Source organism: Atractosteus spatula, chromosome 6, assembly GCF_055471065.1.
Source record: "Atractosteus spatula isolate fAtrSpa1 chromosome 6, fAtrSpa1.hap1, whole genome shotgun sequence".
NCBI lineage: Eukaryota > Metazoa > Chordata > Actinopteri > Semionotiformes > Lepisosteidae > Atractosteus > Atractosteus spatula.
The window spans coordinates 47,766,833-47,780,797 of record NC_142711.1 but is presented as its reverse complement, the minus strand read 5'-3'; the positions used below and the strand labels follow the sequence as shown (position 1 = coordinate 47,780,797).

Here is a 13,965-nt window from a genome sequence, read left to right as displayed (position 1 = left end):
TCATGCTGGACTTCCAGTGGCTCCTGTAAGCACCAAGCTCTGGTACATGGTTGCTGACACATCTAATTGGACCTGGCAGCTGGAGCACAAGTGGGCCTGAGAAAGCAGTGACACCCTAGTTATGTGAGCTGCAAGAAGGAATGGAGGGACTGAACATATTCAGCTCTTCCCTTCGAGGAACATTCTCACTGAGTCAAGCTTATATGGCCCCATGCTCAGGGCACTCTGGGATTGGAATTGTGTTCCTTCCTTGCTTTCTGTGTTAACTGGCAACTGGACCCTAGTCTTGGACTTCTGAAACTTCCTCCTCCTCTTTCCTGGGCTGGAGACTTTTGACACCACCACTGCCGCCCTGCTACATGTAATTCTCTAAGGAGGAAGGTGCGCATATCCAGGTTCATAGGATTGGGGCAGTGGAGCCCAAAGTCATCACAGTTGCAGCACCAATCCGTGTCTTTCATAGAGCTCTCCATCCCGCGGTGAGGGTCATTTTCACACCATCAACACCATTCCCAAGGGTGCCAAGGACTGAGGTCCAGTCAATGGTCCCTGCCTATGCCCTGCCACTCTGCTTGCACTGGGGGGATGGGTGCCATCAGTTCCCTCTGTCCCCACTTCTCCCCTGAAGATTCTCTGGATTCTCTGTGAATTGCAGTATTTCTGATAAACTTCATTTTCATTTGTGGTGTTCTGCATGAACAGCAAAAGGTAATGTTTTTGTCCTTCCTCCTTTTACTAAATGACATCTTAGTGAAGTTTTTAAGGAAAGCTTCTACCACTGCAAGAAATACAAAATGATAAAGACAAAGACTACAATTGTGTGAAATGTCTAACAATCAATGTCATTGTGATGTGTTAAGAGAACAAAATTGTTCTATTGTGGGAGACTGGTTAACAGTAATCACACAAAAATTACCACACAATATGTATATTGATTAAAGTATTGTATTTTTAATATTTCTGTACAAAGTAGTTTTACAAAAAATTGCCAAAATGATTAATATTATTAATAAAAATGTAGTTGATCCTATGCTTTAAAGTCAGGCTCAGGGTGTGTGATCTTCAGAATGAATGAAATGAATAATTATTAGACTGTCAGTGCTGTACAGAATCTCCAAAATCTAAAAACAGCTTCTGAACAATTGTTAAAAACAGCTTAACGTTACATCTTCAGTGGTAAAAGAGTAATTTGTAGAATACTTGCAACAGTTGTTAAGAAACATTTAGCTCAGTAGTAGACATTATATTAAGCCAGCGTAATGAAAAAAATGCACATACAAAATAACAGTGCAAAGGCAATTGTTTCATCTGTAAAAAAGGCAAGTACTATATTCCACATATCTGTTCTCTCTCCCAGGGTGAAAATACTGAAATGGTCTCAATACTTCAAAATTTCCAATTCACAGCTGTCTCTTGTCCTCCTGAGTTAAAGACTTTTGATTTCACCTCTTTTTTTCCATGAAAGCTAAGTCATCTTCATTGTCAATATTTTAAAAACTCAAGCAACAGTATGACTTCAGACTGATTGCAGATATTAGGTGAAGCATGTGTTCAATGTTAATTAGTGTATTTAAGAAGGAGTTAATAATAACAAAACTCAAGTATCCCTCATGGTATCACTTAGAACTTCAGAAAACAAGCTCACCACAGAAAAGTGCAGGAGTGTAGTCTTTTTTTTTTCCATGAAATACATTCCGTTGTAAATGCATTTAATGTATAGCTCTAGGCATTAGTGTTAAAAATATCCGAATATATATTTCTAGATTAAAATATAAAGAATGAGTTCCTGTGAGGGAGTCAATCTATGATCCAGGAGTCCCAGGTTCGAGCCTGGGTCACCTTACTAGCCAACTGTGAAGGGGATTCCCAGAGCAGCCGAGCACACTTGGCTGATTGCAGCTGATGGTATGGTTAGATTACTCAGCCAGGGTACTTCTCTCGGGAACAGAGTGACCCCTGTGGTCTCCAGGGTGCTTGCACACTTGCGGTGCTATGGATTAACTCTTGCAGCAGCTCCCTAGCTCATTCCTGACAATACTGAGGGGGGTTTCAGGAAGCCTCTATACCCTCTACCAAATTAATCCCTCTAGGTCATTCATTAGGATCTAACCGAACTACTGATATAGTATCCGGAACAAGAAGGCTTTGTGTTTTTAGTGGAATCTCTGTCAGGTCTGTGGTAACTGTACTGTATGTAAAACTTTAAAACTTTCCCATAATTTTAAAAGCACCCTTTTCAAGGACTGAAGTGATGAATGTTCTAGAGTAAAATGACTGTCTACTGAGTTTTAAAACCATTAATGAACTGGTGTTAATGTCAAAATTCGATGTCTTGGCACTTAAGGGAAAAAAGTGTCCAAGAATGGTTTCATTAAAAAAAGCTCCCAGACATCACACAGTTTGAGTAAAACACTTTCTCTTCTTCTAGATGAATATTTTTTTCTGTTTTTCTGCAACTTTCATTGGCGATAACTGTGTAGAAGGGTCTGCATCCTGGTACAAAGGATGTCTCAGATGACGCCAGATCACAAGCACGACTCGCACAGTGAAAGTCACACACGCAATTCCAAGCAGAACAGCTGAAAACAAAGAGAAAACCAGTGTTATGGGGAAATGGTTCCTTTCACACCCTAAGAATTAAGGTTTCAAAAACTCTAAACCTAAAATGATGTGATTCACTGAAGATCAAGGAACGAAAACAATAAATAATTAATTGTTACAAGCAATGTGAGGAATTAAATTCAGCGGCACGTTAAGTAATTCCTACTGGAGATGTTTTTGACTTTTAAAGCCATTGTTTTTTCTTTTGTCATCTCTTGCTTGGACATTTTTGTTTACATAGCTAGCAGGTTTTCTGTACCGTATTTGTTGATTGTGGTTGACACTTAATCAGGTGAAACATTGACCTTTAATAGCATTTCTCTATCAGAACAAGATTTATTCACATGGATAATAAAGAATGCACATTTTTTCCCTTGAATGCTACCTTCACTCCTCCTCTACTTTTTTAAGCTGCCAGTTTAAATCAGCCAACTGGTGATTGCTTGACATACTAGCTTTGGACTAGTCCCACATTTTCCAGCTTTAGAAGATCAGATAAGGAAGTTACTGTATACTGCATATATTTTGGTTTGTGAACTATAAGATGAAAAATGAATGAAACCACTTCTGATTACTCTGTGATATACTATACCCATGCTAATGAAAGAAAAAGCTCTAGCTTTCAAAGACGACCATTTTAACTTGGGAAGAAACAACAGAAGCAGTTCAATAAAAATATTTGTGATGCCACTCTTGATCTATTGTAGGACAGCAATAAACTTACAAATTATCTGACAACAATATCAATACCACCTGTGCATCTGAAGCCCATTACTAGCACAATTACTAGAATCTGTACAAGGGAGTCCCAGGAAGTAGATTTACCGCATTAGGACTTTTTCTTAGAGCTGACTTGAAAATACCTCTCACATTCTCACAGGGCTTTATGTTCAGTGTAAGTGCAAGATAACTGCAATACATTTTACAGACAAGTATGTATACGTCTCTCTCAAGTACTGTAACACACAAACAATTTTTGGATGGCACTTCTTGTTTCACTTTGTTCTGTACTCACCAATGAAAATTCCATTTGAACTTGGTGATTGTGCGTTGAAATTCTTAGTCATATTTCCTGACAAAGCCACAATCACGACAGGGTACACAGTAAGGATGTAGCGCACATGCTTTTCCAGAACAAAGTTTTCCAAAGCAAACCTGTTGCGAAAGAGGAAAAAGAGAAATAGAACAGTCCTTTTTGAGACACACTACATGTAACGCGATGCTCTCATCTTGCACTGAGTAGGTAGGCTATTTTTTCTGAGCTTGTACATTAAACATGCCACATGAATTTGCCTTGAGTTCCAAATGGTATGTACTGCTTTTACTAATTACATCAAATATTTAATTTTCTTGTCTGACAGACAAAAAGCTAACAAAAGTCTTGTATATACTATAGAAAAGTACTGAGTTTATACCAAGCTCAATGATGTTAAAACAAAATAATACACTTTATGCAATTATATCTTTATTTTGATGATGGAACCGCAAAAAGGCCCTGTTACACTGAAAGAGAATCATATCTGGATTTACAGAAATGATGTTATAAACCCAGGGAACAGAGAGAACTATATTTTACAGCTTGGAGAAGATATGACTTCAGGTATAAAATTCAGTTATACAGAATGATGACAGAACCTGTCAAAGTTTCCCCATCAAAACTGCTTCAAGTAAGGGACAGCATGAATTTAGAAGGGTATATCTTGCTTAACAAACATCTTTCAAACTATCAAGAGCAGTAATGGATAGAATAATAGATAGAAACAGAAAATATGATTTATTAAGGTTTTCTTATAATTATATTCTGATATTATTCCTCATTTAAGATTAGTACCAAAATTGCAGAAGGTAGACATTTCAGGTAGTGCCTATCTTGAACAGAGAAGACTCTGATGGGACCTGATGCAAGTATTCAAAATCCTCAAAGACATTTGCAAATCAAAAAGTAATAATTCTAAATAAACCGATGTTTTCTTGTAAAAAGGAAACTGTAGCTCAAAAGGAAGGATAAATTCTTCCACTATGAATTTTTGTATTTTATAAGAAGGTGGGATTCTACAAATTTCCCGATACATGAAAAACAAATTCAGAAGTCAGAAATGAGCACTTACCACACAACTAACTCAATTAAGAGCAACGAAAGAGATACAGTGCCAGCAATGTCTCGGGACACTCCTCCGTTGTACATTAAAACAACAGTAAAGTTCAAAAGTGTGGCGATTGTTGTCCAGGTTGCATACAAAGCCACTCCATTTTGAACCTGCAAAAGACACACATGTATATCATTAAGGGTCAGCATACAATTTACAATGACCATACACATACAACATATCCAGTAACTTTAATCCACTTTCAGGGAATACAACATAATTAAAATCCGCTTTTCAATTTTTACCTAATTTATTTGATCACACATATACTTTATTATATGTCATGCTTTAGTGCCTATTTCCCTGATGATAGGTGTGTATAGTAAAACAAAAACTAATATGAAAATATATGCACTTAATAATGTTTATCAACATTTTTTAGCCACTGTCAGGCTATTAATTTGTAGTTGATCACTTTTTTTCAGTAACTTCTCAAGACCATCATTCTTAAAAGTGTTTTAGGAGATGCCTTGATCTAACAAGAAAATGAGAAATAAAATTAACAGTACCAGGACCCTTATGAGCCAGAGATCAGCTCTGTGATATGTGTTCAGCCAGGCACCATACAAATTTAGCCCATGGCAGCAGAAGAAGAGAACGAGATAGTTAGTGAAAGCGATCAGTGCCAGGAAAATAAGTGCAGGTATCATATGCCTATGAGAAAAAGAAAGACACAGAGGAAAATAAGTTCTTTCTAGCTGTAAATTGTATTTCAGTCTTTAAAAAGAAATATTAAATGTAGGTAAAATACTGTATATTGAAACTTCAGTGACATACAGTGGTGTGAAAAAGTGTTTGCCCCCTTCCTGATTTCTTATTTTTTTGCATGTTTGTCACACTGAAATGTTTCAGATCATCAAACAAATTGAAATATTAGACAAAGATAACACAAGTAAACACAAAATGCAGTTTTTAAATGAAGGTTTTTATTATTAAGGGGAAAAAAAATCCAAACCTACATGGCCCTGTGTGAAAAAGTGATTGCCCCCTAAACCTAATAACTGGTTGGGCCACCGTTAGCAGCAACAACTGCAATCAAGCGTTTGCGATAACTGGCAATGAGTCTTTTACAGCGCTGTGGAGCAATTTTGGCCCACTCATCTTTGCAGAATTGTTGTAATTCAGCCACATTGGAGGGTTTTCGAGCCTTAACCGCAGAATTCATGGTTCCATTTACCACAGCAAGTCTTCCAGGTCCTGAAGCAGCAAAAAAGCCCCAGACCATCACACTACCACCACCATATTTTACTGTTGGTATGATGTTCCTTTTCTGAAATGCTGTGTTACTTTTATGCCAGATGTAATGGGACACACACCTTCCAAAAAGTTCAACTTTTGTCTCGTCAGTCCACAGAGTATTTTCCCAAAAGTCTTGGGGATCATCAAGATGTTTTCTGGCAAAACTGAGACATGCCTTTATGTTCTTTTTGCTCAATAGTGGTTTTCATCTTGGAACTCTGCCATGCAGGCCATTTTTGCCCAGTCTCTTTCTTATGGTGGAGTCATGAACACTGACCTTAACTGAGGCAAGTGAAGCCTGCAGTTCTTTGGATGTTGTTGTGGGGTTTTTTGTGACCTCTTGGATGAGTCGTCGCTGCGCTCTTGGGGTAATTTTGGTCGGCCGGCCACTCCTGGGAAGGTTCACCACTGTTCCATGTTTTCGCCATTTGTGGATAATGGCTCTCACTGTGGTTCGCTGGAGTCCCAAAGCTTTAGAAATGGCTTTATAACCTTTTCCAGACTGATAAATCTCAATTACTCTGTTTCTCATTTGTTCCTGAATTTGTTTGGATCGCAGCATGATGTCTAGCTTTTGAGGATCTTTTGGTCTACTTCACTTTGTCAGGCAGTTCCTATTTAAGTGATTTCTTGATTGAGAACAGGTGTGGCAGTAATCAGGCCTGGGTGTGGCTAGAGAAATTGAACTCAGCTTTCCAAAGATGTGATAAACCACAGTTGATTTATGTTTTAACAGGGGGGGCAATCACTTTTTCACACAGGGCCATGTAGGTTTGGATTTTTTTTCCCCTTAATAATAAAAACCTTCATTTAAAAACTGCATTTTGTGTTTACTTGTGTTATCTTTGTCTAATGTTTCAATTTGTTTGATGATCTGAAACATTTCAGTGTGACAAACATGCAAAAAAAAAAAGAAATCAGGAAGGGGGCAAACACTTTTTCACACCACTGTATTTTCTCCCCTCATTATTCATTAAGCAACACTAATAAACCCTGTCTGAGTATGACATTCAGAGATCCTGAGATGTGCCTGTAGAATGTGCTAGAATCCGTTTGTGCACATCGTACCACCTCCTGTGCACGGAATGACGAAAGAGTCTGACAGCGCAAGGGTGGTAAAAAATGCTTTCCAGCACATTTCTGTTTGCAAAGGAGATTGGCGCACATGTTACAGACACCCAGATCATTTGGTTTCAGTCAGCAATGTTGTGGCTCAGAGAAAGAGAATAACCTGGCAGTAATGTTGCAACTCAAAGGAGCAAAGACCTTTAAGGCACCAATAGGCACCTACACAAAAAGTACTGTCATTAAAGCTACGTGCTACACAACTGCAGAGTTCACATCAACATGGGCAAAAACGTCCCTGGTATTATAGCTATCTGCGTGGAGTTTATACAGTTCAGTATGTTCTCCCTGTGTTTCTGTGGGCTTTCTCCAGATGTTCCAGTTTCCTCCCACAGTCCAGAGATATACTGGTAGGTTAATTGGCTTCTGAGAAAACTGGCCCCAGTGTGAGTGTGTGTGTTTGTGTTTGTGTATGCCCTGTGATGGACTGGATAAAGCTAGAAGTTAGAAGGATGGATGTCTCACTGGGAGCTGGAAAAGTCATGAAAGGTTTGCTGTGAATGATGAGGTTTAGTTGGCGGTTGAGTACTGATTTCGGGAGAAATACTGACTACCAACATGAGGTCAGTTTGTTGTTTTTGAAGACAATCTTACTGTGCAAAATTAAGGGTGACAAAGAGGGATATAAAGCAATAAACTCTGAACAAAAAGAACTTATTTCTGCTTCACACACCTGGGCCGAAAGATAAGGCTGTGGTATTAGCTGGGGCTTGTATTCTCTGCTCATTTTACTTGAACTCACTTTATAGTCAATGTAAAATTGTCACTTCACACTATTAACAAAAACAGTTCCTGTACTGTGTACAGTACAGCCTGCAATTTCACATTTACAGGAGTAAGCTTTTGCACTTTTTATAGTGAGTTATCATTTCAGTAACTGCATTCAACAAAGGCACCTTTAAAAACATGTAGCGTATTATATTACTTACTCCCTGTCCCACAGAAAGAGCCAGGCAATATTCAAACTCATGTTTACGATCCATGACACATAGAATCCATAGGGCAAGACTGCAGGATCACAGTACATCCAGCCATAAGCATTTCTGAAGAAAGAGTTAATTAGAATTGTTAGAACACAACTACCCTGCTTAGCCAATCATTCAAAATTTTCAATTTGCCATTGTCTTAAGTCACAGATTAATTCTGTTACAGAACGTAAAAATACCAGCCCTAATTCTGATTTTTTCATTTAGAAAACATCAGGTAATAGTATATTACAGTAATAATGCTTACTTTTCATACTGTAATTTGTGGTATTGAAATCTATTTTATCTCCTATGACTCTGAATTCTCTGTGTACCATTGGCTAAATACAATGTTAATTCACAATGTTTAGAAACTTAAAAAGTATGGAAACCTGTTCAAAATGTTGATGTTTTACATCTTCTTAGCTGTGAAATAATCCTTTAAACCATGGCCTACAATTTCAATTTAATAGGGCCATTTTGTATACTTCTCTTGCATTTTAACTTCTATAAACACATTTTATCAACAATACTGATTTGTTAGATGTTAATAATGTTTCAGTGTCACTGTCTAAGACTGTGGTTTATTTCTTTTAAATGGGTGCATAGTGTACTTTTTTGATCCTGTAACGCCACCTCAATCAATTTATTGCACCACAGAGTGTTACTACAGTACTATAATGTTGGAGTGTCACTGTTTTTGAAATGCCCTCCTAAGGAAGGAGGAAGGCATGTCTCCAACTAATATTTTGTTCATCTTTGCATTTTTACAATCATGTTTAAATTGTGGGTTTGAAAAGAACTGTACTGTACTGTCCTTCCTCTGCAATGTGAGGATGGAAGGAAAACAAATGAAGACATATTCTCAAGAAAAAGTATGTGAGATGAACAAGCTGTGCATTTTATTGTAAATTCAGCTATTAATAGAATATGAAAGTTTTTCTTCAGAAAATTACTACGGGAACATTTCAAGCCGGACGCTTCTCCCCATTGGTTAAATAGATGTAAATGTAAATGAAAAAAAAAAGGTTTCTTAACCAGTGATTAATTTTCTTGTATACTGAAATTACCCCTTGACAAATCCTATTGACAGGAATTAATGTGATGAAAACTGATTGTAACCCTAATGGGGGAAGTTATTTTTAGGCATAAGTAATCGTAGAATTATATTAATGGGAATTTTTAGTAAAATGACCTGTATCTCAAGACTGTTGTTTGAGTGTTAAAGTTGTTTTTCAAACATAAGAACTACTTTAAATATATTGAATTATTTGGGATAAAAAATGACATGGGCAACATATTTTCCACAACAACCCATGCAATAGTAACCATGGTATTTTCCTGTAACACAGTGGTGTGTTCCATAGGAGACAATACAAGGAAACATGTAACACGCTCAGTGTGGATGGTTCTGGTTACCTCCTACATAGTCCAGTGAAAACATAGATGAGCCAACTGGCTTGCCAGGCGTAAATGACCCCCCAGATGGAGAAAGTCCATCCTGAAGGAGTTATATCTGTGTCATACTTGTTCGATATATTCCCTGTGTTCAGCAAGAAAGGACCTGCAAAACCAGAAATTGGACACAAGCTAAATAATTTGTTTCACAGTAAAGGTAGGATAACACTCAACAACTCAGGGTAACGGAGGAGAGAAGTCTCTTTGGCCACCCTGTCATTTCAGCTTCTTTCTGACATACGCGCCATTTCCTTCTCGAGCAAAATTATTTCTCCTTGGGTAGAAATAATAAAAAATGTTTTATTTTTATGCTTTAGCTTGTGAGGGCAACATTCTCCCGCTGTCCACCATGAGCAGTTGCCTTGTATGTTAATCTCATCTTACCACTTCCTGCCCCTGCCAGGCCATTCATGGCAATAGTGACTATGAAGATGACCAGCGACAGAAGCATGGCCACAAAGCGCCTGGGGTTGTGCTTGCCCAAAGTCATCTTCTTGCAATCCTTGGGGGAAAAAAAATAACATGTTTAGCGATATTAACAGTAAAGCACAAGCACAGGGCGGAGTGGTGGCACTGTGGCTAAGGATCTGCGCCTGTGGCTGGAAGGCTACCGGTTCAAATCCTGCAGCTGCCAGAGGAATCCTACTCTGTTGGGCCCCTGAGCAGGGCCCTTACCCCCAACTGCTCCAGGGGCGCCATATAAATGGCTGATCCTGCACTCTGACCCCAAGCTGCTCTCCCTGTCTGTGTGTCTCATGGAGAGCAAGCTGGGGTATGTGAAAAGACAAATTCCTAATGCAAGAAATTGTATATGGCTAATAAAGCGATCTTATCTTACTTACAATTTTAAAGTTCAAGAACCAAAGGATGTGCCGCAACGTAAGCAGAGCGGATATCAAAGGAAATAAATCAAATGGGACAAGGTTATTGCTTCCATCCATTTTCTAACTGCTTTATCCAGAACAGGGTCGCGGGGGAGTCAAACCCTAATCTGGCCAGCAATGGGCTCAAGGCAGGGTACGCCCTGGATGGGACACCAGTCCATAGGCCGGGCACTCACACACAGATACCAACAAGCACACACTCACTCCGGGTTCAGTTTTCCCAGAAGCCATTTAACCCAGTAGTATGTGTTCGGATTGTGGGTGGAAACCGGGAGCACCCAGAGGAAACCCACGTGAGCTGCCCAGATAGCAAGCTAACAGTGTGGTAACACTGCTTGCCAGTAGTAATTGACTGACGATTTATGTAACTTAAATGTGCATCTGTGATTCAAAACGTACTATACTTCTTTCTTTGAGATCTTCCCAACTGGCTGTAAGTACTGTAATTCTCCAACCGCCTGGGCACAAGTCGTGTGAAAAAGCCAGGCAGTTGGCAAAGTGCCTGGGTTTTTCCACAGGTGCCCCACTGCAGCCCCTGATTATTTATAGCTTATTAACCTGAAAGAATTACTAGATCAACCTTGCAATGCATGATATGTGAACACAGATAAAAGTGGATATGTACTATAATACAAATTCTGCATTATCAGTATCATTATCAGTATCAGATCAATAGCATTTGTCTAAAATGAAATGCGGTGGTATTTGTCTAAAAATAATGTCATTGTCATGGGAAGAACCACACCATGTCGGGGCCTATACACTGCAGACCCAGGCCGAGGGTAGTCAACTGTAACATCAGAATTTCTGCATACAGTACGCTGCTGCAAGTCTTTGCTCCAGCTAGTCGTCGAGTGTTGAAGTGATCTGGAGCACCCGCCTTAAATAAGCAGTTAAAGATGAATTCTGCGCGTAACATGCTGGAAGAGTCAAAGTCCTGGAACAGTGTGGGACCATAGTCCAGGTGCCAAGGTTGACCACCACTGTTATCAGCAGTGCTACTGTGGGTAGAGTGTGAATACAACTGCTGAGGACTTCTCCATGATCTCACACCTGTTCTCTTACACATAAGCACACTTCCTCACTTCTCTCGCCCTATAAAAGGCGGAATAGCTGCAATGTTATTCTTGTTCTTGAATTTGTAACCTTAAATTTCTGTCAGTAAAGTAAAAGCGTATTAGTGCACAGATCGTGCATTTTCCCCTTTGGTGTTGTGAATGGGGGTGGGGGATGGAACGGGTTCAGATGCAAACCTACAGTAAGTGCAAATAAAGACTCCTTTTGTGTACCAAAACAAAGCGGTTTGCACGAATCTCTGAGCCGCTCTTTCGCTCTTGTAATATTGCAAAAATTGCAATTTAAGATCGCTGTGCGTTTTGTAAATTATTCTGAATTCTAAAATTACTTAACAACAGTTCGGTCAGTTACGTATTGTAGACAGCATACAATACAGTTTAACCATGCCTGTAAAACTCAAAATGAAAAAACAATCCCTGTGTTTTATCATATCCCCTGCATAATTTCAAAGCAAACACCAGGCAATTACTTTTAAATGTAACATAGCCCATAAATCTCTGTAGCCAGGACCAGAGTTTGACACTAATACTACAGTTTACAATAGATCAGTCTTCTCTGACTTTTGTGACCCACACTTCCTGCTTGTAACCACGCGTAACATGCGCACTCCAAACACCGATCTGTTTTTTACTCCAGGAAACCAAAAAAGTAAATCCAGCATTACTTACTCTGAGTGGTGAGCGGAAGATGGACAAAGAGGAAAAATAAAGAAAATGCAATTACTTTCTGCCTTGTCGCTTTTTCCTTTGTCTCTTTGTCGCCAGATACATCAATTAGGCTGAGTGCACCAGTATTTATTCTTCCACTGAGTTGTGTAACTGTTTTTTTTCCTTACATAACAAAAGGGGATGGGGAGGCGCTTGTCAGTGTTACACAAATCTTTTAGTATCGCACGTGTCACTATCATACGCATTATGAAAACACGAGACATTTAAAAGCTTTGAAATCTATTGGGAATTAATAATTTATTTTGGGGGTTAATTACTGAGATTTTTCATTTAAAGGCATTGTTAGAAAACATGCTTTGCATTCTTGGAAAATGCTTTTGAAACACGCACCATTATTGTACTGAATAAGATCCACTGACTGATCATAAATACTGTATACACAAATTATACTGTATGCTTGAGATACCATTATCACATTGTTATTCGTATCTTTAGTAAAGACTGCAACATCAGCTAAATGATAGGAAGACTACGAACGTGAAGCCTACAGTCGTAAAATATTTAGTATTAAATCTGGTGTTTTAGACAGTTTTCTCTTGGATTTCCAGTTATACTGTATCAAGGATTCCCCACCTTTTCCCATTTTCAAGAAAACTCTCCAAGGTGAGAATCTGTGGGGACTCCTAGTTTAAAAACGCTGGTGTGTATTAAAAACGCTGATGTGTATTAAACTAGTGTCTGTCAGTCTATGAACCTTTATGCAATTGACTTGAAGAGACATATATAACACCTCGGTTTTGAACTTCATCCAGAGAACCACGTTTCAATGATTAACTACATCAGGGCTTGAGTTATATGACCCCGCCCGAGTAACACCATTTTGTAAATCAATTTCCTACAGACAAATTCCACGCACTGTAATATCCCTCAGGTGGGTAATACATGTGTCCCTTATCACACTGTCAAAAAACGTATTTTTATGCTAGCCCTTTCTTATTACTTTGAGATGTAACGTTCAATTTTGTTTTGGCATTGTTGTTTTTTTCATTCAGAAATTGTTCCTGAGCATTGTCATTTTCCATATTGTCATGCGATAATGTGCATGGAAAAGGATTAAATTTATCAGACATTTAAAGATGATATTCAGATCACCACCAGCATAAAGCCTCAAAGCAAAATCTAAGTGAAAATAAGTGTAATGTGTAATAATTAATGTGTAATAAGTGAGAAATCAGGTACTGTATAGCAAAAACTGCAGGACCCATTGGATCAAGGATGACTTAGCAATGGATCAGAAGAAAATCTGTGGTCTTCATTTTTGTCCTAGTCATTGTCATCTAAACAATATTCTTACATTTAACTTACCCAAACAGCATTATTTTAAATAGCACACAAATCCTATTTTTCTGAAACAGAAGCCTTTATAAATTGATTCTTAGAAAACATATAGACAAAGAAAAACAATCCTTTGGATTAAATGCCTGTACATACAGTAGTATGTACATAACTCATTACATAGAAATGTACATTCAGTATTAGAAATTCATATAGTAAGAAGCAAAACATAAAGTCCACAATATTGAATTAATGTAATGCAGCATCATTCTAACTCAACACTATGTTTCACATCAACAGAACGTGCTTCAATGTCTTCTTGGAAAAAATAAATATGTCCTCTGGAAAATAATTGTAGTGCGGATTCATTTATTCATTGATTGATGATTACAGAAGGAAGGTCCATTATTACGTGTTCCTCAAGGTGTTCAATTCTGGTCAAGTGTCCCAGGCTCAGGGGATGGTC

The 13,965-nt window shown here is 38.4% G+C and overlaps 1 protein-coding gene across 1 annotated transcript; it reads right to left on the bottom strand.

Annotated features, from left to right (window-relative positions):
* Positions 1–931: 931 nt before the first annotated feature.
* Positions 932–12,331, bottom strand: LOC148832980 (uncharacterized). Its single transcript, XM_088919138.1, has 8 exons — positions 12,165–12,331; positions 9,920–10,037; positions 9,497–9,641; positions 8,042–8,155; positions 5,258–5,402; positions 4,710–4,858; positions 3,617–3,756; positions 932–2,579 (listed from the first exon to the last, which is right to left on the bottom strand). The coding sequence occupies exons 2-8, from the start codon at positions 10,023–10,025 to the stop codon at positions 2,425–2,427; spliced, it is 954 nt and encodes a 317-aa protein (XP_088775264.1). The 5' UTR covers positions 10,026–10,037; positions 12,165–12,331; the 3' UTR covers positions 932–2,424.
* Positions 12,332–13,965: the final 1,634 nt, after the last annotated feature.

Excerpts from the sequence above, each read along its gene's own strand:
- LOC148832980 (XM_088919138.1), bottom strand. The coding sequence starts at position 10,025 with ATGACTTTGGGCAAGCACAACCCCAGGCGCTTTGTGGCCATGCTTCTG. Across the intron at positions 9,642-9,919 it reads CCTGGCAGGGGCAGGAAGTG|GTCCTTTCTTGCTGAACACA; the intron begins GTAAGATGAGAT and ends CTGGTTTTGCAG. Across the intron at positions 4,859-5,257 it reads TCTGGCTCATAAGGGTCCTG|GTTCAAAATGGAGTGGCTTT; the intron begins GTACTGTTAATT and ends TGTCTTTTGCAG.